This window comes from Ornithorhynchus anatinus, chromosome 14 (assembly GCF_004115215.2).
Source record: "Ornithorhynchus anatinus isolate Pmale09 chromosome 14, mOrnAna1.pri.v4, whole genome shotgun sequence".
In the NCBI taxonomy this organism is placed as follows: domain Eukaryota; kingdom Metazoa; phylum Chordata; class Mammalia; order Monotremata; family Ornithorhynchidae; genus Ornithorhynchus; species Ornithorhynchus anatinus.
The window spans coordinates 22,785,600-22,811,911 of NC_041741.1; the positions used below are offsets into that span (position 1 = coordinate 22,785,600).

Genomic DNA, 26,312 nt, shown 5'->3' on the forward strand with positions numbered 1-26,312 from the left:
ACACAAACCTTTAATTTAAATTCAAGAACTGCACTGTATCCAGTTTTTTCACATGTAATGCTGACAGTTCCACCAAGCTCCAAAGTCATAGTGCCGTAGAGAATGCCTAGGTGGGGAAAGAAACCCAGTAAGCACCTTAGATTGAACCTGTTTGATTTTGGGAAATACAGATGCTCTCAGATTAATTTAAATTCTTTCTAAAAAAGACATATTTAGCTTATGGAGGGGGCTTTATCAATTAAGTGATCAAGGTTCTACAGGTTGACTGGAACAAGGCCTCTTTTCTGTTTCACCTGACATATGAATGAACTCAAAGTCTAAACTATAAAACGATTGTGTAGATGCCAATGGGGCGGCAAGGATGTGCCCAGCTGATACTCTCTTCTTGGATGATTGTTGGCTGCCCCTCTCTAAAGGAGGCTTGAATGACCACTAAGGGTCCCTTCCAGTTTGCTTAACGAAACATAAAGTCCAGTGATCATTTATGTTCATCTGACCAAAAGGCATAGTATTATAAGGTCTGATAATGAATGTTTCTCTGGGTGTCAGGTGGACAAGAGACAGCAATGAAGTCTTTTGGCCTCTCTTCCATACATCCTCTGGGGTTAACAGCATGTGGCCCTGGGGTCCTTGTGTAATGAAGAGAAACAGCGTGGCTTAGTGGAAAGAGCATGGGCTTAGAAGTCAGAGGACATGGGTTCTAATTCTGGTTCTGCCACTTGTCAGCTGTGTGACTTTGGGCAAATCATTTAATTTCTCTGTGCCTCAGTTACCTCAACTGGCAAATGGGGGTTAAGACTGTGAGCCCCACATGGGACAACCTGATTACCTTATATCTACGCCAGTGCTTAGAACAGTGCTTGGCATATAGTAAGCACTTAACAAATACCATCGTAATTATTATTCTTAGTATTAATGAAGAGCCAAAATACCCATAACCACCATAACCACCCTCTGTTTACTCTTGAACAGTCTCCTCTTCGCTACCAACGAACCAAGGACCTGTCTTCAGTTTAGCAATTACTCAACGGAACCACTGGATTAAGCAGTTAAAGTGGTATCACCTATAACCCTAAAAGCTCCCTTCTCTCCTTTTAAAGCCCACCCCGTACACTCCGCTCCTCTGCCACTAACCTCCTCATGGTGCCTTATTCTCTCCTGTCCCGCCGTCGACCCCCGACCCATGTCCTTCTGCTGACCTGGAAAGCCTTCCCTCCTCACATCTGCCAAACTAACTTTCTTCCCCTCTTCAAAGCCCTACTGAGAGCTCACCTCCTCCAGGAGGCCTTCCCAGACTGAGCCCTCCCGTTCCCTCTGCCCCTTCTCCCCTCCCCATTCCCCCTACTCCCTCCCTCTGCTCTACCCCTTCACCTCCCCACAACGCTTGTGTATATTTGTATATGTTATTTATTTTATTAATGATGTGTATATATCTATGATTTTATTTATCTTGATAGTATTGACACCTGCCTACTTGTTTTGTTGTCTGTCTCCCCCTTTTAGATTGTGAGCCCGTTGTTGGGCAGGGATTGTCTCTATCTGTTGCCGAACTATACATTCCAAGTGCTTAGTACAGTGCTCTGCACACAGTAAGCATTCAATAAATACGGCTGACTGACTGAATGAATGAATGAATATTGAAGGCAAGACTCCCAAGCCCAGTCCAGAGTTATCCAGGAGCGACTTCCACAGCGATCATCTGGAGGGCCCCTTCCCTACCTCTGGAAAAGCAATCACAGCTCCTAGTGTTGGTACAGGTAGCAAAGGGGTAATTAGATCCCAAGTGACTGCAAACCACATGACACGGCTGGAGACCATCTGGCAGTCTAGGAGCTGTCAGATGGAGATCCATTACCAATTCTAAAAATTCAACGCACTGTAAAAATGCTCAGTTAAAACAGGTCGCGAACAGGGAACTGTTATTTGGATTACTTACCTTTACAGTGAGCATACGGCATCGTCATTACATAATCTTCACCTCTATTTAAGAAAGTTAATCGTCCTTCTCCATCCAATATGGCAGATAAGGAATTACCTGGAAGACATTTTCTTCATTATCACTCTCCCCGAAACTATCAAACAATAATTCCTAGAGGATTAATTACTAAGGATTAGTTTGTTTAGATTACATGGAACTTTCTGGAATCACAAATCAGAAACCCTACTCCTGAGCGCATCCTGTATTAGCATATCTGTCTATGGGAAGGCTGTGTTCCCGGAAAACGCTTGATAAACACTATTGATCGGCTGATTGGTTTCCCCGTGCCTATTCGTTCTTCCGCCCCATTATTGCTGACAGATGAAACAGAACCAGGACAGTTTGACGGAATAGTGAAAGTAACAGCCGAGAACAAACAATCCTCTTCGGCACGCTGAAGTCAGACATCAAGTGGCAGGAATGAAAAGGTTCTCATGAAAAAATTACTACCCTAATGTGTGTCAAAAGCCAGTGGGTACCAATCTGGTACCAACTCTTAAGATTAATGACAAGGGAAAATAAATTGGGGGAAGAGAGTGACCCATTTTGTTACCACGGTGAAAACTTTTTTAATGCCAACCACAGCTTATAAGCAAAGGAAACCATCCCAACTCTTTGCCAAAAGTCACATTCAGGAAAAACCCCACTCAACTCTCAAGGATTCTGGGGTATTCAGAGAGGAGAGAGTCTTGTCCTTGGTGCTATTTGAAAGAGAAGACCCAGAGTTCAAGAAGGAGAATTTGCCTTGCACTCACTCCATCAAGGCAGATTTATTCCTCTTTGTTTTCACTCTCACAGCTAATAATATTATTATGGTACTTGTTAAGCACTTACTCTGTGCCAAGCACTGTTCTAAGCACGAGAGAAGATAAACGTTAATCAGGTTGGACACAATCCCTGTCCTGCCTGTGGTTCACAGTCTTAATCTCCATTTTCCAGTTGAGGTAACTGGAGCCCAGAGAAAAATGATTTGCCAAAGGTCACACAGCAGACATATGGTGAGCCCGTTATTGGGCACTGATTTTCTCTATCTGTTGCCGAATTGTACATTCCAAGCGCTTGGTACAGTGCTCTGCACATAGTAAGCGCTCAATAAATACTACTGAATGAATGAATATGGCAAAACTGGGAATAGAACCCAGGCCCTTCTGATTCCCAGGCCTGTGCTCTAACCAGTAAGGCACGCTGCTTCTCTACTAAGCCACTCTGCTTCTCTGGAATACCTTCTCCTTTTAACTTCCCAAATTGCCTCTTTCCTACCTTTTCAAAAAAACCTTGCCCTACTAACTGAATGTGGGATGATTTACTCTCACTTGCTCAATCAATCAATCAACGGTGCTTATTGGGGACTTACTATGTGTTGGGCCCTCTACAAAACTCTTGAAACAAAATAATAACAATGACTTGAATGCTTCACTTCTCAGCACTCTGTACCACCTACCTTCTGTGGAAGTTCTATCCTCTAACTGTTAAATAATTACACACTTATTTCTGTTTGATGCCCTTTAATATGGTAAGCCAGAGTAGCTAAAGTTGTCTCTTAGCAAGTGTCTCTGGAATAGGGGCCCAGTCTGTATAAAATGCTTTAAACGGACATGTTTTCAATTACTCATTCATTCATTCAATCGTATTTATTGAGCACTTACTGTGTGCAGGGCACTGTACTAAGTGCTTGTAGTGAACTGCCCCACTCTGATTTGACTAAAGATTGAGCATGTTTCTTCTCTCTAGGTAACTTCATTCAGTAAGCGGTAAAAGGCTAAATTGTTAATAGGAAAAATGATATTAACTGTGACCTTTTACTATCTGCACTTGATTGAAAACTCACCATAAAACTTGGACTTGGCCAGGATACTTCCACTAAGACAAAATCCATCTTTTCGATTGCTGACATAGAAAGCAGATATTGGTGGGTGATGGGACACCTATGAAGTACAGATTGAAATATTATTAGGTGTTCTATGACATGAGCCACTTTGGCTCATTAGAAAACTACAGACCACATACCCAAAAAAGGAAAAACATAAGAGCCTATAATGGGTGGGTAATTTGGGAGTGCTCCATATCATTTTCACACAAATTTTCAGCAATTATAAACATGCTAATCAGTATGACATAGGTATTTCCATTTGATATTACAGACGTGTGCACATTTCTCAAACAAACGGTTGGGCGGGATAAGGTTTTGGACTCTTCTCATTGTGCTCACAATCAAAATATCAGAATGGCCCAAAATGCTAACGGAAACTTTATTTGAGGTGAGATACTAATGCATGAGGAAGAAGGCAATGGTAAACCACTTCTGTGTTTTCACCAAGGGAACTCCATAGATCTACTACCAGGACAATCTGCAGATGGAAATGGGGCGTTCTGGGAGAGATGTGTCCACGGCGTCGCTATGGGTCAGACATGACTCGATGGCATAAGACAATACTATTGAATGAGGATCGCAAATTGTGTGAAGTCAACTTAATATATACTTTTTATGGTATCTGTTAAGCGCTTACTATGTGCCATGGAAAAGTACTAAGCGCCTGGGTAGATACAAGCAAACTGAGTTGGACACAATCCCTGTCCCGCATGGGGTTCAGAGTCTTAATTCCCATTTTACAGATGAAGTAACTGAAGTACAGAGAAGTTAACTTATTTACCCAAGGTCACAGAGCAGACATGTGGCAGAGTCAGAATTAAAACCCAGGTCCTTCTGCCTCCTGGGTCCTATGTTCTACCCATTAGGCCACGATATATATAAATGGACATAAGTGTGTGTGTGTGTGTGTGTGTGTGTGTGTGTGTGAGATACATTTTATAGATAATAATTTTATTTTCTACTGCCATGAATGAAGTCCAAACAAGACAAAGACAGAGAGGAGCAAGGGATGGGAGCTGAGGAGACCAAGGAGGAAGAGGCTGAGTTCATGGGGCCCATAAGGCCAGTACAGCAGAACCTAACCAATCGCACATACTCCTGAGAACATGTACCTTGCCATACAATACAGCCACCTTTCCAAGGAAGCTAGCCTGGCTGTATCGTGGAGTATACTTGTATTGCATTTTCTTAAGCCAACATTACAAAAACAGCTTTGATTTAAAAAGTGATTGGTAGTAATGAGTGTTTGGAAGTATGACGACCTAACGGACGATGAACCAAAATTACTAGTTTAGGAAAGCAACAGGTGGCAGTCTCGAAAAACGTTACAAGAGGAATGGCGACATCATCTGGGAGTACCTAGAAGAGTGTGAGATTGTGGGTCTGGGTTTGCGTGTTTTTCTGCCAACCTACAAAGCTCAAAATCTGGTTCTCTGCTTACTGCATGCTACTGACCTGGGCTCTTTCCCACTTGCTCACCCAGACTCCCCCCAAATCACACCACTGGATCACTGGATCAATCCCCTCTATTCAGGGGCCTCGGGTCTCAGTTTCTTCCTGTGTCTTTGGGACTTTCCCTCTCTGAGATGATTGGGAGAGGTTGCCTGAAGTACCAGGATTAGGCAAAATTGGAAGTGGCTGGGTAGCTTTTTGCTTACCAGGCCGGGTTAGGAAGTGGGTGGGAGTAGTTTTTAGTTTCATGTATTTCAGGAATACCCAGGCTCCTTCCCTTTGTTGTAGCTGGAGGTCAGGACTTTCTGGGCTCCTGGCTCTCCCATGGCCTCTGCAGTTGCGGGGAGCGGGGAGGAAACGAAATGACGGGACCGGGGGAGAGCAGGAGCTGGAGGAGGGGGGGATATGCACAGTCGCTCCCAACATTTACAGACGCAGAGATAAACTCTTGAAACCATGCTTGTGGTCCTTCTATTTTATATTACTAACTCCGCAAGTTCAAAGATAGCTCTATAAAGCAAGTTGCTAGTACCTGCTCGGCAATATAGTAAGTCTTGCTGTTTGTCCTTGGATGAATCCATAAACAGCGAAACGTCTCACCAAGAATAGGATTGTAAGGTTTCTTCAGGCCCTATTTCAGATAAGAAAAACAGTAGAAAAATGTAGGATTTCAACTAATACTTCACGGCGTGAAGAAAGAAATTTTCATGAGGAAGTCATCATCAAAGAGAATGCAAATTCAAAATTTGAGGAAACATTAGTGGGCCTATTAATGCTGTTCCTTTTCATATTAGATTATTTTTAATATCCCCCATCTATAACTCCCCCCAGTACCTCTTCAACACTTCCATGTCACTTAAGTCCTTGGGTATTCACACCCCCCATAACACACATATACATTTTACACTAGACCATAAGCTCCTTGGTGGAAGAAAATGTATCAGTTATATTGCTATATTGTACTCCTCCAAGCACTTAATACAGTGCTCTGACAGATACAATAGATACAACTGACTGACATATCTTTGTATAATAATAATAATAATAATAATAATAATAATAATAATGATGGCATTTGTTAAGCGCTTACTTCTAAGCACTGGGGGGCGGATACAAGATAATCAGGTTGTTCCACGTTGGGCGCTCACGGTCTTAATCCCCATTTTACACATGACGTAACTGAGAGAAGTTAAGTGACTTGCCCAAAGTCATACAGCTGACAAGTAGCAGAGCCAGGATTAGAACCCATGACCTCTGACTCCCAAGCTCGGGCTCTTTCCACTGAACCAGGCTGCTTCTCATATTCTTATATTCTATTCCTTCCTCTTACCATAGTTTATTTTAGAGACTGTCTCACCTGCAAGGTTGCAAGCTGAGGACAAGGAACATGTCTCTCAAGTCTATTTTACTCTCCCAAGCACTTCAAACAGTGCTCCTCCCAAAATAGGCTCTCAATCAGTATTTGGAATCAATCATTCATATTTACTGAGCACTTACTGTTTGTCAAGTCCTGCACACACTGCTGGGCAGAGTACAATATAAACAAAGTTGGCAGACATGTTCCCTAACCATAAGGATGTGTAATTGGGTGATTATTAATTAATCAAAATATAACTCAGTCAATGCATCACAAACACAGGTAGAGGAAGAAGCCTGAAATTATGATAAATTATGATAAACATTCACAAAAGATGCCTCAAAAATTATTGTTAGAGGAAAGTAATTTCTTCTAAGTGAAAGCTGTAAACATTACCTTTGGCTTTTTATAGAATCCTGATAAATACCATTTCACAACTTTTTTCAAGCGGTTATATGCATTTTCTTCAAGGGCAGCTCTAAGAAACAGAACAGAAGCAACATTACATGATCACATTCAAACTTCATTTCAATCATTCACTTCTATTAAATGTCCAAAAGGAATACAGCAGGATGTAAGTGATCTGTGCAATACCTAAGGCATGAAAGTGGTAAATTAGAGTCAAGATAATCAGAGTGTTTAACTAACCTTAAAATATGTCATTTAATCAATTTGAGAGCCAACTAATTGGAAGGAAGGTAGTAAAGAAATATGTATAAGAGTAAAATAAAATGAGAAACAGGTCACTTTTAGTTAGTAGGACAATGGTCATACTGTCCTTATATTTTATTTAGATCTATTCTACACTGGTTAGGAACAACATACACTAAAATATCACACCAATAGAGTTGGAAAGAAAATATAATAATAATGATATTTAAGCACTTACTACATGCCAAGCACCATTCTAAGCACAAGCCAATTGACTTTTCAAGGTAGACTCCACAAAAAAATTAGAATTCACTTACTCAGAGAGGAAGTTGGCATGATAATAGTAATCAGAAAGCTTGTCCAAAAACGAACGCGGCTCCAAGATAAATGTAGGTAGAACAACTTTAGATAGGTCCATGCCCGGGCGGACCTGCTTCAGTAATGTCCAAATCAGACTTTTGTGCTCTTCAGACACGGTTTCTGTTTGAGAAGCTTCACCAGCCTTCAACAAACAAATATATTGAAATACTGTAACTCGAGACTCCTAATATTGAGACAAAGACTGCTAAATATTAGTGATTTTTCTGGTTCCACTGTAACTGTCAGCAGGCAGTGTGAGGTGGCTGACTTAGAGAAAAGGGGTGATTTGCGGCCGTAGAACTCAAAATCTCCAGGAGATCTTTGCATCAGCTTTTTACACCACTGTAGAGTCTTAGTATTTTAAATGAATTCTAGATACTAGGGATTCAAAGCAATACTAATAGGAAAGCCTGTGAATTCATAGGCAATATAGGCAAAATATTCTACAAAAACTTTTAGGGCATGTCACCCACCTCTTCAAAAAATCTCCAGTGGTTGCCTATTCACCTCCAAATCAAACAAAAACTCCTCATCATTGGCTTTAAAGCTCTCCATCACCTTGCCCCCCCTTATCTCACCTCTCTTCTCTTCTTCAACAATTCAGTCCGCACACTTTGCTCCTCTGGTGCTAATCTTCTCATTGTGCCTTGATCTCACCTGTCTTGCCCCTGACCCCTGATCCACATCCTACCTCTGGCCTGGAACACCCTCCCTCCTCAAATCTGCCAGACAATTACTCTCCCCTGCCTTACTCCTTACGCAATTACTCCAAGAGGCCTTCCTAGACTAAGCCCCACTTTTCCTTATCTCCCACTCCCTTCTGTGTCACCCTGACTCGCTCACTTTGCTCTTCCCCCTCTCCCTGCCCTTCAGCACTTATGAACATATCTGTAATTTTATTTATTTATATTGATAATAATAATAATTATGGTATCTGTTAAGCGCTTACTATGTGCCAGGCACTGTTCTAAGTGCTGGGGTGGATACAAGGTAATCAGGTTGCCCCACGTGGGGCTCACAGTCTTAATCCCCATTTTACAGATGAGGTAACTGATGCACAGAGAAGTTAAGTGGTTTGCCCAAGGCCACAAAGCTGACAAGCGGTGGAGCCAGGAATAGAACCCAGGTCCACTGACTCCCAAACCCATGCTCTTTCCACTATGCAATGCTGTGATGTCTGTTTACTTGTATTGATGTCTGTCTCACCCACTCTAGTCTGTGAGCTCACTGTGGGCAGGGACTGTCTCTATCACTGCAATGTACTTTCCCAAGCGCTTAGTACAGTGCTCTCCACACAGTAGGCGCTCAATAAATACGATGGAATGAATGACTTGATACATGGATCATATAACAAAAAAAGTATGTAACATGAAAGACTTACGGTTACTTCTTTAAGAAATCAATTCCAGAGACAAAAGCAACAGCTTCAAGTAAACAAAATCTACACTGCTTCATAGCTTATTTTGTCTTATTTGACTTATAATGTTACAGAGGCTATAAAGTGATAAAGGTTTTGTGAGCCTTTGATCTTTTCAGCCATCCAAAGGTGGATAGGGTCTTACTATCCTTGGTAGCTTCATCTTTAATGCCTAACGCCTTCCCTGTCAATAAATTAGGCCCTTGAGAAGGTGCTTAACTTCAAGAGAATCACTGTTGCCTAATAGACAGTGCGTGGGTCTGGGGTTCAGAAGGACCTGGGTTCTAATCCCAGCTCCTCCACTTGCCTGCTGTGTGATCTTGGGTAAGTCACTTCACTTCTCTAGGCCTCAGTTCCCTCCTCCGTAAAATGGGGATTAAGACTGTGAGGCCCATGTGGGGCAGGGACTATGTCCATCCTGATAAGCTTGTTAGTACACTACATGGCAAACAGAAAGCACTTAATACCATGAAAAAAAATCCCAAATACCCTTTAAGACTGTTGTGGAACTTAGGGGCACAGGAAGCAGGGTGGTCTAGTGGAAAGAGAGGAATCAGCTGTAGTAATCAGGTTTCTAGCCCCGGCTTTGTCCCCCGGCCAGCTGAGGGACCTCAAGCAACCAGGTATTCTCTCCAAGGCTCAATTTCCTCACAGGTGAGTAATTTCTGAAGATACTTGCTAATTGGAAGAGAAATACTCTTTAAATCATTTGCTCTCAGCCAATTACATGTGTAGATGAAGCTTTCAGATTAAAATAAAAATCTATTGAATTCTTGTTGTAAATTAAATGAATGAGATTAGGATTTTTGCATAGCTGGATTCACAGTCTGATTGGATTTAACACTGAAAGGTTATCAAGGAATATCTGTACCTCTCCAAGTTCTTCATGAATCTGTTCCAAATACGTAGTCTCCTTTAAAAGCTCGATCGGATCAGGGTCAATGTAAGAGTCATCTTGCCTCTCTGATGTATCCGAGTCGCTTTCTTCACTTTTCCCCAGTCCATCGTTGTCAGATTCATCATGATCATGATCGTTTTCTTTATCAGATTTATCAGAGTACATATCTTGGTCCTTAAAATGTTGTCGTTCCATTTCACCATCATTTAACCTAGACAGAGAAGTGAAACAAAAGGAAGGAAAATCGTTATAGCTCATCTACTTCAATACCATTTAGCTGAGGCATAAATTACTCTGAACAAGTTTATGCCACACAGGTCTAGGGTCTTCCTGTCTATATAAACTCAGCTTCATTCAGTAAAATCTTGAATTTAGAGCTAGCCACTTCCCAGATGGTTTGAAAGTACCCTGAAGACAATGATCACACTTAGAACTATGCTTTGAACACTGCCCTACTTAGAGACAACTGAAGTGAAAAGGCGGGAACACTCAGTGGATACCTCCAGTGCATTTTCTTTGGAGGTCCTGCAAATTGAATTGGGAGTTGCTGGAATGCAACAGATCCCCTCAATGAGGTTGCAGGGCCCTTTCAGGATACCTGGGCTTGAATACAATACAGGGGCTAGAATCCCAAGGTGCTATTTACCAAGCCTGGATTGTGGTCAGTCTTTGGTGCAAGCTGTTCAAAACATCCAAGTGGCCCTGTTGAAGTTGTTGGAAAGGGAACTGGATGAAAAGGAAGGGAAAACTGCATTTCCCAGGAAGAAAAAGGGCTGACTCAGGAAGAAGAAGCGGCATGGCCCAGTGGACAGGCTTGGGAGTCAGAAGGACCTGGGTTCTAATCCCGGCTGTGCTGTCTGCTGTGTGGCCTTGGGTAAGTTGCTTCACTTCTCTGTGTCTCATCTGTAAAATGGGGACTAAGACCATGAGCCCCATGTGGGACAAGGGCTGTGTCTTACCTCATCACCTTGTAACTACCCCAGGGCTTAGAACTTACTTCTTGCCAGCAAACATATATAATCAGAGTTTCATAGTCATTTGTTCTTCAAAACGCTCAGGCAGAGTTACTGCCTAGTTCCAGGCCAGATTCCAGATCTCTTTTAATTTGAATTTCTGGTCTGGCAAAGGGCAAATAAAACTTCCCATTCTAGGTATTTTTCACAGTGCCTCTTATCTAACACTAACCACCCTGTCCACCCCTGCTGCTGCAAATCCTGAGGTAACTGGAAAAATGAAAATCACAGAGAATGCTAGTACTCTTGGACTATTGAAACCTTTGTGTTTTACTAGTAAATGATGACAAGGAGCCCTTTGATGTGGACCCAGGCAATAATAATAATAATAATAATGTTGGTATTTGTTAAGCGCTTACTATGTGCCGAGCACTGTTCTAAGCGCTGGGGTAGACATAGGGGAATCAGGTTGTCCCACGTGGGGCTCACAGTCTTAATCCCCATTTTACAGATGAGGGAACTGAGGCACAGAGAAGTTAAGTGACTTGCCCACAGTCACACAGCCGACAAGTGGCAGAGCTGGGATTTGAACTCATGAGCCCTGACTCCAAAGCCCATGCTCTTTCCACTGAGCCACGCTGCTTCTCCAATTTGCCATCAAGGTAGTTCTGTGGAAGGATCAGCGCATGATACTAAGCAACTTTAATGCCAGAATTTGTTGTGATACTGAGGCAGGTAACCCGCATTCCTTTAATGTGGAAGGAACTAGCTGGGTACCTTGAACACTGTGTTTCGTCTGGGAACAAAACTCAGAACTATCTGGGGGGCCACGCTCCCATCTCTGGTAGCAGCTAATAGGTTATCGTACTGAAAGCAGCAGGATAGACGGGATGTCATGATCACATGTTTTATGAGAGAAGCAGCCACTCTGCCTGATGACCATCTTAATAATGATGATGATGGCATTTGTTAAGTGCTTACTATGAGCCAGGCACCGCTGGGGTGGATACAGGGAAATCGAGTTGGACCCAGTCTTGTAGGTCATCATGCCACCACCCCTCTAAGCCACCTATGAAAAAGCTCAGCATATGAGATATGATTCTGGCTACACTGCAACCCAGCCAGCAGAACAGATCAGGTTCTCGACTCATTCCGGTGGCACAGACTGTGAGACCGTGAAATCAACATTCAAGGAGGCCATGTACAACACAGCGGCGGAGGTTCTTGGCTTCTCCAAGAGAAGGGACCAAGATTAGTTCAACGGCAGCGATGCCGAGACCAAGCGTGCTCAACATTGAGCTTGGAGAGATGGCAGGTACTCAGTGCTGAGAAAAGAGTGGCGGCTAGTTTGCCAAGCAGCTGACAGACGACCATCTTCACTGGGCGAAGAAGAGGGCAGAGCTGAGGAGATACGGCCAGCGACTGAACAAAAGGACACCAAGGGTAACTTTGAAGAGCTTCCGGCAGCTTTCGGACGGAAGTTCAGTGATGTTAATCCAATCCCAAAGGCTGACAAATTCGAACCGTAGGATGATCAAGTCGCAGTCCTCGACAAGTGGGCTGAACACCTACCTGGGCAGTGGTACTTGTCAAGTGCTTACTCATTACAGGGCCAGGCACTGTACTGAGCACTGGGGTAGATACAAGATAATCAGGCTGGAGAGATTCTCTGGGTCACATGGGACTCAGTCTAGGGAGAGAGTAGGATTTAATCCCTATTTTACAGATGAGGAAACTGAGGCACAGACTTGCCCAACGTCACACAGTGGATGAGTGACGGAGTTGGGATTAGAACCCAGGTCTGTGCTCTTTCCACTGGGCCACACTGCTTTCCAAAGAACAGTGGTCTTAACTGCTCATCAAGGATCTGGGATTCTGCTGCATGGAATCTTGGGCAGGTTCCAACCATTAGCCACCTTTCACTCCCACCAATCTCCAGATGGAAAGGCACTCTTGAGGAGGCTTCTTACAAGTATCAAGTACGCAAGCCTGCCAGCAAGCACAGGAGTTCAGAGATGTGTAGGCTGTCCATCTGTATAACAGACAGGGTGATTATGCCTCCTGCTAGAACAACCGAAGGGTATATCTTCTGGGCATTGCTGAAACTATTCTAACCAGAGTAATGACAAACCATCTATCTGTCGAGCTGAGTGGGGTAAAAAAAAAACTTTCCAAAAGCCAATGTGGCTTTCAATCTACTACTGGTACTAATGTCATGATGTCTCCCACTAGATAACTGCTGGAGAAATAAGACAGAAAGCAGAAACAAGATGTGCACCTGATCTTCACTGACCTCACAAAGATTTGTGACTCAGTAAATCGAGGTGCCCCTCTCAGGGTAGCACCTGGCGAGTTTCCAGTACTCTACCAGGAGCAGCGTGGCTCAGTGGAAAGAGCACGGGCTTGGGAGTCATGGGAGTCTGGGAGTCATGGGTTCGAATCCCTGCTCTGCCGCTTGTCAGCTGTGTGACTGTGGGCAAGTCACTTAACTTCTCTGTGCCTCAGTTACCTCTTCTGTAAAATGGGAATTAAGACTGTGAGCCTCACGTGGGACAACCTGATTACCCTGCATCTACCCCAGCGCTTAGAACAGTGCTCTGCACATAGTAAACGCTTAACAAATACCAACATTATTATTATTGTTATGTCTCGACTACGGGAGGGAGAGTCAGGCAGAGGCATATCCATGCCATTCCTAACTTGGCCAGTGGCTAACGAGTGGAAGGCAATCTGCTACAAGTCAAAACTCACCTGTGTCGGGCAGCAGCGGGACTGGAGAGAGTCAAGGGTGGAGACTTAAATTTACTGCACGGAAGAAGGCAACGGTAAACCGTCAAGACCAAGACCAAGAAAACTGTACAGATACAATACTGGAATGAATGCAGATACAGAGTGGGGTGTTCTGGGAGAGATGTGTCCATGGCGTCACTATGGGTCGGAGACGATTCGACGGCAGAAGACAAGACAAATCGAGGTAGCCTATGGACCATTCTTTGCCCATTTAGCTGCTAGAAAGGCTGGTTCCCGTCACGAGGTTCCTCCATACTGAAATGACAATGTGCTAGATGGAGGCTGCCTTCTGATGTTCCATCGAGTCAGACAGGGCTCTGTTCCTGCACTGAACCCTTCCGAACAATGTGTTCCCAGCCTCACTGCCTGAGGCAGTCAGAGGAATGGAACGTGGGGTTTATGTGCAGAAACTGATGTAGTTTCTTGAACACCTAGCTTTGCAGAGCACCGTAGTAAGATCTTGGGAGAGTACAAGAGTTTGCAGGCATGATCTCTGCCCACTAGGAGCATTCACTATAGTGCTGGAGACAGGTGCCAAAAAGAATTACAAATAAGAAGGGGAGAGGGTGTTAAAGAATATATAAGAGTACAATGGAGGAGTGTGAGTATTCAAATCCCAGCGTGGGAGGAGAGATGAGATTGCTCAGGAAGACCTGCAGGAGATGTGATTTCAGGAAGGCCTTTGGAGAAAGAGAGAGAGGTGGCCTGCCAGAGATGAAAGGAAAAAGAGTGCCTAAAGTCAGTGGTCTGGAGTTTCTGCTTGATGCAGGGAGGGATGGGCAATGGATGGAGCTTTGAGGAGCGGGGAGTCATGTACAGAATGGTGTTCTAGGAGAATGATCAGAGCAGCAGAGTGAACTGAGGATTGTTGATGGGAGAAACTGGAGGCAGAGCAATCCGCAAAGAGGATGTTGCACCAGGCAGGAGGCTGTTGCAGTGATAATGAGGATCCTGATATTTGTTAAGCACTTTGTATGTTTCAAGCATTGTTCAGATTCAAGTTAATCAGGTTGGGCACCTTCCCGCCCTACATGAGGCTCACAGTCTTAATCCCCATTTTACAGATGAGGTAACAGAGAAATTTAGTGACTTGCCCAAGGTCACACAGCAGACAAGTGGCAGAGCCGAAATTAGAACCCAGGTCTTTCTGACTCCCGGGCCCATGCTCTGCACCTACTAGGCTGCGTCCAGATACTGAAATCTTGAACTAGCAGTGACTTCGTACAAAGATAAAGTTGGCAAAAACTCTCATCTGTGAGGTGCCATTTGCAAATGATTATGTGATACTGGATAACGGTCTTGAAGGTATGCAGTTGCTTCTTCACACAACGCTTTGCGTTGAAAACGAGTGTGAAAAGGAGAGAAGCCAGTTCCAGCTGAAGCCCAACACTGTAACCCTGGCTCCAGTGAGGCGTGTGGCTAAAGCCATCAAAAAATCTGCGGCTTGGGTAGCATGCACTAACAAAAATTCCCTTATAGAGAGGACGCTGTCTCACACTGTGTCAACCCAGCAGGAGAGAGTTTGGGAAGCTGGATCACTGGCTCCGGAAGGAAAATGGAGTCAGCCTGAAGAGATCAATATTAACAGTACAGCTGACATCACTTTACTGCTACCCAACTGCGAGGCCTGGACACCGTAACACACCTATTTGACCAGTCCCACATACCCAGTCAAAGGCGGGCTGCCACCAATTATATGGCCAGAGCTCATTCCAAACAATTGGGTCCTGCAGTGCTAACAATCGGCTGGTGAAGAAAATAATAATAATGTTGGTATTTGTTAAGCGCTTACTATGTGCAGAGCAGTAGTAGTAGTATTTAGTATTTATTGAGCGCTTACTATGTGCAGAGCACTGTACTAAACGCTTGGAATGTACAAATGGGTAACAGAGACAGTCTCTGCCCTTTGACGGGTTTACAGTCTAACTGGGGGAATTTGGAGGTGGATGGGCAACCACTGGAGGCTTCTGAGGAGTGGGGAAACATGGAGTGAACTCTTTTTACAAAAATGATCCAGGCAGCAGATTGAAGTATGACTGGAGAAGAGAGAGGCTGGAGGCAGGAAAGTCAGAGGCTGATGCAGTAGTCGAGACTGGGATATGACAGGCAATTGGACCAGTGCGGTACGACTTTGGATGGAGATAAGGAGCCGATTCTAGAGATGTTGTGAAAGTATTTGGTGACCGACTGAATATATAAATTTGAAATCCCTCAATGCCCCTTCCCCTCAGGGGGAGAGGGCCGGGGAATACAAAATCCCAGAATGGTTCTAGTTTCTGTTTCCACTCCCCATTACAGCCTTCCCCAAGCCAGATGTAAGCAGCTGTGTTTTCTACCAGTGGGTAGCTGTTTCTCCCTTTCATCTGTTTAGGCTAAGGCGAACACCGTCAAGGGAGAGGAGTAGGACAAATAAATGCAAGGGAGGTGCTTTCCTTCAACTCTTCTGCCCTGCGAGAGTTAGAGGAAAGCATCTTCTATTAAAAGATGTAAATCACTGGGAAAATGGAGAATATACAGAATTTTGCTACGCAGAACATCTCTGGGTTACATATCTATCTGAACATTAAGGCACTGGAATTGACTCCCTAGGGGCAAAGAAGAAAAGTCCCTTTGGGGTTGGCATTGAGATCTTGGGCTTTTTGGACAGAGTGGGTGTTGTTCTAAGCGCTGGGGTAGATGCAGGGTAATTAGGTTGTCCCACGTGAGGCTCACAATTAATCCCCATTTTACAGATGAGGTAACTGAGGCACAGAGAAGTTAAGTGACTTGCCCACAGTCACACAGCTGACAAGCAGCTGAGCCGGGATTCGAACACATGACCTCTGACTCCCAAGCCCGGGCTCTTTCCACTGAGCCACGCTGAAGATGAGGCCACTGAACACGGTCGAAGGATAAGCAGATGCCCAAAACAATTTCTGATGGCCATCTTAATCCTGCAGTATGCTCCAGCCCTGGCCAGACTCAAAGACAATAATAATAATAATGGTGGTATTTGTTAAGCGCTTACTATGTGCCGAGCACTGTTCTAAGCACTGGGGTAGACACAAGGGAATCAGGTTGTCCCGCGTGGGGCTCACAGTCTTAATCCCCATTTTACAGATGAGGTAACTGAGGCACAGAGAAGTTAAGTGACTTGCCCACAGTCACACACAAGACAGAAGGCCAACCTTAGGATGGCCAGCCTCAAGATGTTTCCAGTGACACTAATGCTTGGGAAGGTGGGGCACAAGCTAGGTAGAACATCACAGTGCCAGGAAAGAAAAACGTATGGGCCGAAGGAAGCTTTAAGCAACCCACAGTGACAAAAGCTAACCTTAATGGTCAGCCAGGGGCCTTGTGTCTTGACCTCTACGTGCCCCTCAAGACCCCGGAAATGAAGGGTAGGAGGCTCATCCCTCATTTTCGATGTGAGATTGCGTCATCACAAACAATCAATGACACTAACTGAACACATCCATCAGCTGGATTAACTGAGTACATACTCTGTGCACAGCACTGTACTATGCCCTTGGGAACATACAATAGAAGGGTCGGGATCCTTGGTCTCGAGGAGTTTACACTCTAATGGGGGAGACCGATCTCCAGATCTGGTCATTTGATTTTCAACAGCTCCTGGCAGCCTCCAATCTTAGAACTAACTCCTTTCACTCCAATATCCTGTCCATTTAGAACCTCAGGCCCACACAGGTCTAGACTGTATGCTCCTAGTGGGCAGGATATTCACCAACTCTGTTATATTGTAACTATATCAATCACTCAACTCAGATTTGTTGAGTGCTTACTGTGTGCAGAATGCTGTACTAAGTGCTTCGGAGAGTACAATATAACAGTCGGTAGACATGTCCCCTGCCCACAGCGAGCTTACAGTCTAGAGGGGGGGAAAGGCAGTAATATAAATAAAAGAATTATGTACATAAGTAGTGGGGGACGAAGGAGGGGTGAATAAAGGGTGCAAATACAAGTGGAGCAAAGGGAAAGGGAGAAGAAGAAATGAAGGCTTGGTCAGTGAAGGCCTTTAGGAGTAGATGTGTCTTCAATAACGCTTTGAAGGTGGGGAGAGTGATCGCTGGTTGGATACGAAGAGGGAGAGGGTTCCAGGACAGAGGCAGGATATGGCTGGGAGGTCGACAGCAAGATAGGCAAGAGGTACAGTGAGTAGGTTGGCATTAGAGGGACAAAGTGCATGGAATGGGTTGTTAGGAGAGCAATAAAGTGAGGGTGGAGGGGCAATATGATTGAGTGCTTTAAAGCCAACGTGCTTGAAAATCTTGTTTGATAAGGAGGTGGATGGGCAACCACTGGAGATTCCTGGTAAGGGGGGAAACAGACTGAACATTTTTGTAGGAAAAAAAATAATCTAGGTATCAGAGTGAAGCAAGGACTGGAGTGGGGACATACAGGAAGCAGGGAGGTCGGCAAGGAGGCTCAAATAGTTACCAAGGCGGGAGAGGATTAAGGTTGTAGCAGTTTGGATGGAGAGGAAAGGGTTCATTTTAGGAAGGCTGGGAAGGTTGAACTGACAGGATTTAGTAACAGATTGAATATATGAGTAGAATGAGAGGGAAGATTCAAGGATAATGCCAAGGTTACAGGCTTGTGAGACATGAAGGATTGTGGTGCTCTCTCCATTTATGGGAAAGTCAGGGGGTAGGAAGATCAAGAGTTCTGTTTTGGGCATGTTAAGTTTGAGGTACCAACAAGGCACCCAAGTAGAGACGTCCCAAAGACAGGAGGAAATGTGAGACTGCTGAGAAGGAGAGATCAAGGAGAGAGATGTAGATTTGGGAATTAAAGGGGATTCAGAACTGACCCTTGAAGGGCCCCTTCAGATATTGGCTGGGAGACAGAGGTGGAGCCTGAGAAAGAGACTGAGTATGAGCAACCAGAAAGATAAGAGAAGAACCAGGAGAGAACAGTGTCAGTGAAACCGAGGTAGGATAAGGTTTCCAGGAGAAGGAGATGGTCAACATGGACAAAGGCAGCTGAGAGGTTGAGGAGGATTAAGATGGAGGAAAGGCTGTTGGATTTGGCAGGAAGGAGAATATTTGAGACTTTTTTGAAATGCGGTTTTTGCGGAGAGAAGGGGGTGGAAGCCAGACTGGAGGGGGTCAAGGAGAGAACTGGAGATAGCAAGTGTAGATAAGTTGCTCAAGGAGTTTGGAGAGGAATGGTAGGCGGGAGATGGTGCAATAAATGCAGGGAGTGTGGGGTCAAGGGAGGGTTTTTTTAGAATAGGGGATCCATGAGCATGTTTGAAAGCACTAAGAAAGCCCTCTAGACCGTAAACTCGTTGTGGTTAGGGAACATACCTTAGCAACTCTGTTATATTGTCCTCTCCCAAGTGCCTAGTACAATGCTTGGTAAATAGCAAGCACTCAATAAGTACGACTGAATGACCGAAGAAGACATTGGAAAGTAAACAGTTGAATATGGTGGTCGGGGATGGGGGAAGGGATGGTGCTTTGATTAGGTGTGAAGGGATGGGGTTGGAGGCATAGGTGAAGGGGGTGGATTTTGAGAGAAGGCAGGAGATCTCCTTTTGAGACACAGTGGGAAAGATGGGACAGTTGAAGGAGGGGCAGGAAGAGGGAGGGACTGAAGAGGATGAGGGGAGATTTTAAGGAGATCAATATACTGTGCAATATTAGTATAGTGGTCTGCACAGGGCAAACAAATACCATAGATTGACTGATTTCCAACTGTTGAAGAGCAGAGAGCTAGGGCAGGAGTAGAGTCAATGGGACTGAAATGGCAAAGTACGAAGACCAGAGAGTCTTATTTGGGCTGAACCTGACCTGCAGGATGAGTTGCAAAGGTCTGAGGGGGCTGTCATCAACCCACCCGCAGGCAGTTCCAGGATTGTTCGGCAATCCATTACACCACTCCAAATCTTGAGGATTACAGGCTCGGGGGCCATCGGCCTGCAGTTAGAGCACTAAAGCTCAGGAGTGGAAATTCTGCATAGATGCGACTGCTCTCTGGGCTGCTGGACTGACAGTTCTCATCAGCTCCTGGGGCAAATCTGAGTATTTCTATTATTAATTTATTTATATTAATATCTCTCTCCAGATTGTAAGCTCATTGTGAACAGGTAACCAACTCTGTTACAATGCACTCTCCCAAGTGCTTAATACAGTGCTCTGCACATGGTAAACACTCAGTAAGTACCACTGATGGAATCCTCCTGCCCGGAAATCTCTGCCCCTTCTAATTTACAACACAGTTCTTCCCATCTCCAGAGCTACCTGGAAATTTTATGCTCTCCAGAACGCTTTCCCTGATTAATTTTTCCACATCACATATCATACCACTGCCTCAGCACTATTCACCTGTTATATACTCTACTACATAAGTATGTACTTGACTGAATGCTTATTGCTTGCTAAATCTTTCAATCAATAGTATTAAGTGATTACTGTATACAGAGTACATAGAGTGGGAGACAGACAAAATAAATTACAGGTATGTACATAAGTGTTGTGGAGTTGAAGATGGGGTGAATAAATGCTTTCAAGGGTACAGATCCAAGTGCGTAAGCAACACAAAAGAGAAAGGGAATAGGGGAAATAAGGGCTTGGTCAGGGAATACCGCTCAATGTGACCTGAGTAGGGCTTTGAGTTCGGAGATTGCCGCTCTGTCGTTTAGGGAGGGGGAGGGAGTTCCAGGTCAGAGGGAGAATGCGGGCTAGGGGCTGGTGGTGAGCTAGACGAGAGCAAGGTAATAGCAAGTAGGTCGGCGTTAAAGGAGCAAAGTGTGTGGGCTGGGTTATAATAGGAAAACAGTGAAGTAAAGTAGGTGGGAGAGAGCTTTAAAGCTGGTGGTAGGGAGTTTGTTTGATGCAGAGATGAGCGGGTAATCATTGGGGATTTTTGAGGAGTAGGGAGATGTGGGCAGAATTTTTTTTCAGGAAAATGATCCAGGTAGCAGAGTGAAGTATGGACTGGAGAGAAGAGAAATAGGATGCACGGAGGACAAAAGGCTGATGCAGTAGTCAGGATGGGAAATGAGGAGAGATTGGATCAACACTGTAGCGGTTTGGATGAAGTGGAAAGGGTAGATTTTAGCAATGTTGTGAAGATTGAACCGACAGGATTTTGTGACAGATTGAGTATGTGGGTTGAATGGGAGAGATGAGTCGAGAATGCAATGCGTGGGTTGAATGAGAAAGATGAGTTGAGGATAACGCCAAGGTTATGGTCTTGTGAGACAGGGAGGATGATGGTACTATGTACAGTGATAGGAAAGTCAGGGAGAAGATAGATAGGGTTTGGGCTAGAAAGAGGAAGAGTTTTGATTTGGCCTTGTTAAATCTGATGTGCTGGTGAGGCAGCCAAGTAAAAGATGTTCTGAAGCAGGAGGACCTCTGAGACTGCTGGGTAGGAAAGAGATCAGGGCTGGAGATGTAGATTTGATAGTCAAACTCATGGGAGTAAATGAGCTCTCCAAGGGAATGAGGGTAGATGGAGAACAGAAGGGGACCCAGAAATGAGCTTCAGGGGACTCCTACAGTTACGGGGTGAAAAGCATCAGAGGAGTCCACGAAAGAGACAGAGAAGGGACAGGAGGGGAACCACGGTTAGGTAATGTTTGCAGGAGAAGTAGGCAGTCCACAGTGTTAAAGGCAGCAGAAAGGACTAGAAGGATTAAACTGGAGTAGAGGTAGTTAGACTTGGCAAGAAGGAGGTCAACGGTGACTCTAGAGAGGGTAGTTTCCATGGAGTGAAGTGGGGAGCATCATAATGCTTTTAGCCCACTGACTGTGGAATGTGGGGCTTTCTCCAACATCCATATATCCATTTTTCCCTTCTCTTCTTCCTCCCGTTTGTCTGCTGTTTCCCCCTGCTAGACAGTAAGCTCCTTGAGGGTAGGGAACTTATCTTACAACTCTGAAGGGGTCAAGGAGAGAATTGGAAGGGAGGAAGTGGAGACGACGGGTGTAGAAAACTCCCCTGAGTTTGAAGAGAATGGTAGGAGGATGGGGCAATAACCAGGGGGTGCTAGCATGGCTCAGTGGAAAGAGACTGGGCTAGGGAGTCAGAGATCTTGAGTTCAAATCCCAGCTCTGCCACTTGTCGTCAGCTGTGTGACTTTGGGCAGGTCACTGAACTGCTCTGTGCCTCAGCTACCTCATCTGTAAAATGGGGGTTAAGACTGTGAGCCCCACGTGGGACAACCTGGTCATCTTGTATCCTCCCCAGCGCTTAGAACAGTGCTTTGCACATAATAAGCGCTTAACAAATGCCAACATTTTTTATTAAAGTAGGAAAGATTTGGATCATCTGAAGGACAGTTGGCTTTCAGGATCAAAGCTACTTCTAGATAGATATGCTGGAGAAAGAGCATAGTCCTTTGGAAAAGAGTACAGGCCTGGGAATCAGAAAACCTGGGTTCAAATCCTGACTCCATCACTTGCCCGCTGTGTGACTTAACTTCTCTGTAACTCAGTTTCCTCATCTGCAAAATGGGGATTAATGCTGGTTCTCCTTCCTACTTTGATGATGAGCCCCATTTAGGGAAGGAAATGTGTCTGATCTGAACTTGCAGGTATCCCAGTGCTTAGTTCAGAGTTGGGCACATGGTAAGAGCTTCACAAATACACTATTATCATTATTATATTATCATTACTACATTTATTGTCACAAATGCAGTCAAGCAAGACTGTATTCTTGCCCCAACTCTTTTCATCATAATGCTTTTAGCCCAACTGACCGTGGAATGTGGGGTTTTCTCCAATATCCATAAATCCATTTTTCCATTCTCTTCTTCCTCCTGACTCCTGATTGTTTCCCTCCCTAGACTCTAAGCTCCTTGAGGACAGGGACCTTATCTTATAATTCTATTGTATTCTCCCCAGTGCTCAGTTCAGCGCCATGCACACAGCGAGCATTTAGTAAATGCTACTGTTCGTTATCGGTTGGAGTGAGGTCGGGAATGGAGTAAGAGCCAGTATCAGTAGGGCCTCGGATTTCCAGCCAGCGCACGGATCTATAGGAAGGGGAATGCTTTTAGCCCAGCGAGGAGGGGGATCCTATTCAAGAAAAATCCTCCTTGTTAAAAGAGAGAGCTGACTGGGCGGATGTCCAGCAGACAATGGTGATGAGAAAGCCTCAATCTAGCCCCATAGCCAAAACAGAGACTAGGTCAAAATGAAAACCTCACCAAAGTTGGGGGAAAAAAAAAGGTAAAGGAATCCAGAGCAAGGGCATGCAAGTCCTAGTCAGCATCAGTTCCCGAACTGTGGTCGGGCCTCTTCCTGACGGGTAATGATCGATCCATCGATCGTGCTCATGTTACACTTTAGTGGTGGCGGTATCTACTTACTGGAAATTTTCAGCACTATGGAGATTGTTGGCTCGCAGTAAACCGTAGAAAGTCACATGAGAGCTGTCTGCTGAAGAATTGAGGTCGTGCTCTTTCCCTTCCCTGATCATTGTCCGTTTGAGAAGACTCGAACATTTTAAAGCCAGCTCCAATGCATCCATCCAGCATCTGCCTAGAAGGCAAAGACAGAAATTCTACGTAAGAACTAGATTCCAACAAGTTCAAAGTCTAAGATCCTTATTATTTTGAAGACGTTACCCTTAATAACAGCATATGCAGTTTACTGTCCTAGGAAATACACATTTTATCTTTGAAACTTTCTGTGTAATTCTATATTGGGTTTAAGTGAAAGATTTGTCACCCCTCGGAGGCCTGAATTATGTAGTCTAAAGGAGGGTCTGCCCAGGCTCTGTAGATATTCTCCAGGACAAAATTTCCCTGAATTTTGGGGGGTTTCTTGAACGTCTATGTAGGCCTACATCTTGTCCCGAAGCCACTGAGAGGCAAGAGTAGGGGTTGGAAGTACTTTCGTTCAGTTGCATTCCAGATGCACGAGAAGCAGCACGGCCTACTGTAAAGAGCAAAAGCTCGGGAGGCAGATGACCTGGGTTCTAATCCCAGCTCCACCTCTTGCCTGTTGTGCAGCTGGGGCAAGTGCCTTAACTTCTCTGTGCCTCGGTTTCCTCAACTGTAAACGAGCAGTAAGGTACTCATTCTCCCCGTGAGCCCCTTTGGACAGGGACTATACCTTATGTGCATATATCAATCCCAGCACTTAGCAAAATGCTGGGAAGAGAGTGAAACTTAAACAAATATATCCATCATTATAATTATTATTATTGCACTGGATAACCTGAGAGACGGCCTTAAGAAGTTGCTAACGTAGGGACAGCTCAAAATCAGAGGGAAGAACTGAACTTAATTTGTTCTTGCAGTGATTTAGTTATTCTACCGCAATTTAGGGACCACTTATTTTAAACGTTTTAAACCCAATTGCATGAGAGCATATGGCAGCCCCTAATGCTCTCAGTACTTGGGACCAACAATTTGTCCATTTTTATATAGAAAGCCACACAGAGGAATAAAAGGGCTATTTCCCTCTATAGACAAAATGCTAGATGCTACTGAAGTTCTGAGATAACTCTGCCCAAGCCATGTTCCTCTCATTTCTGGATCAAAAATAAACAAAAACAGATAGCTAGGAACACCTATTAAAAAACCTGCTCAAAACAACAAAAAGAGGCCTTTTTATCTTTAACAACTTCACTCTGCTAAATAGCAAGAATATCTTAAATATCATACTGATTTAGTCTTCAAGAGCAATGGGAAATTCTAGCTGCCAGAAGTCACACAAATACCAGAAATATGTTTAATATGGAGAAAACTGTATAAAAGTGAAACTTTTATGAAAGTGAAACTTGCTCTGGAAACTCTGGTACTGCGATAATGTTAGTGACTAGTGCCATTTTGCTCAGTGGAGATACAAAGCTTTAAGCATATATTTACAAAGTAAAAATATAAACTACTTTTGAAAGGAGCTCCTGATTGCATTTCATTCACAATCAGAAAAAACTAAAAATGGAGAAATGCATTCTTTATCAAAAATGTCTATCAGCAATGTTGGTATTTTAAATGTCTTAACTTGGGCAAAGAATCATATTCTAAACGTTTTTAAAGCCATGAGTGTTGGGGAACAACCCCGTATTAAAATACAGAAGAAAGGTGATTGGCCAAATGAATTATGTTGGCATTTGTTAAGCGCTTACTATGTGCCAAGCACTGTTCTAAGCACTGGGGGAGAAACAAGGTCATCAGGTTGTCCCACATGGGGCTCAAGTCTTAATCCCCATTTTACAGATGAGGTAACTGAGGCCCAGAGAAGAGAAGTGAAGTGACTTGCTCAAAGTCACACAGCTGACAAGTGGCGAAGCAGGGATTAGAACTCACGACCTCCGACTCCCAAGCCCTTGCTCCTTCCACGGAACCACGCTGCTTCGCTAATGAATTATGAATTAAATGAATTATGCCAACTGTCTCAAAGTAATTTTGCAACTGAGATGAGTCAAAAAACTGTAATTTGAAAAATCAAAGAAAATTGAGATTTTTCTTTTTTTAAACTAGCCTCAGTTTAAATAAAGGTTCCTAAATTAAGATAACTCATTATACAAGATTTTAAGTTGGGGGGTAAAAGCAAGGGAATTTCTTGACAATTTTTACATTATAAGCAAAATTCTGTGTGCATTTATCAAGGTTCAACTACAGCATGGGACTGCATTAAGGAAAACCTATATTAAAGTATTTATCCCGTGTCCAAGGTCATGTGAACAAGCAGAGATGCTTCTCCTGGTACGAGGTCACAGTGTAACTGGACAGACACGTGTTGTCTGAAGAATGTTCCCCAATTCCCTAATAAAGACAGAACTGCGCTACTAAGCCTAATTATGTTATACATAGAGAACAAAATAATTTAGTTTGCATTTCGCCTTACATGTAAACGTAAAAATCTTTAAATTGTGTACTTCAAGAATATGAATATTTAATAAAATGTAAATTATGGTAAAAATTACTTCGAGTTAAATATCTCAATTGCAGTAAGACTTTTACAAAACAGTCTAATAGGGAAGGCAGAGTAGCCTCGTGCAAAGAACAAAGGCCTATGAGTCACAGGACCTGGGTTCTAATTCCAGCTGTGCCACTAGTCTGCTGTGTGACCCTGGACAAGTCACTTTGCTTCTCTGTGCCTCCGTTACCTCATCTGTAAAATGGGGATTAAGACTGGAGTCCCACATGGGACATGAATGGTGCCCAACCTGATTATCTTGTATATACGCCAGCACCTGGCACATAGTAAGTGCTTAATAAACATGATTTTTTTAAAAACTTGATTTAAAAGTCAAAGAGCAGGAAAGAGAAGTCAAGACTCCTAGCTCACTGCCCTATTTGACCTAATTTTTTTTGTTTTTAACAGTATTTGTTGAGTGCTTACAATGTGCCAAACACTGTTCTAAGCACTGGGTTAGGTACAAATTTAATAAGGTCAGACAGTCCCTGTCCTACATGGAGCTCACAGTCAAAGTAGGAGGGAAAACAGGTAGTGAATCCACATTTTAGTAGAGGAAACTGAAACACAGGGAAGTTAAGTGACTTGCCCAAGGTCACACATCAAGCAATTGGCAGAGTGGGATCAGAACCCAGGTCCTCTGACTCCCAGGCCCATGCTCTTTTCACTAGGTCAGGCTGCTTCTTACCCTTTAGGCACTGATT

At 44.0% G+C, this 26,312-nt stretch overlaps 1 protein-coding gene across 5 annotated transcripts in view; it reads right to left on the minus strand.

The window, feature by feature from the left end:
* OSBPL8 (oxysterol binding protein like 8) overlaps positions 1-26,312 on the minus strand; it is a 199,380-nt gene that overhangs the window by 21,616 nt on the left and 151,452 nt on the right. For all 5 annotated transcript variants that reach the window (XM_029078508.2, XM_029078504.2, XM_029078505.2 and 2 more), the window contains 8 exons: positions 23,049-23,220; positions 9,957-10,194; positions 7,626-7,810; positions 7,054-7,135; positions 5,833-5,931; positions 3,807-3,903; positions 1,937-2,035; positions 9-106 (listed from right to left, as the gene is read on the minus strand). In XM_029078508.2, the coding sequence (XP_028934341.1) occupies positions 9-106; positions 1,937-2,035; positions 3,807-3,903; positions 5,833-5,931; positions 7,054-7,135; positions 7,626-7,810; positions 9,957-10,194; positions 23,049-23,220 (1,070 nt within the window). The remainder of the gene's footprint in view (positions 1-8; positions 107-1,936; positions 2,036-3,806; positions 3,904-5,832; positions 5,932-7,053; positions 7,136-7,625; positions 7,811-9,956; positions 10,195-23,048; positions 23,221-26,312) is intronic.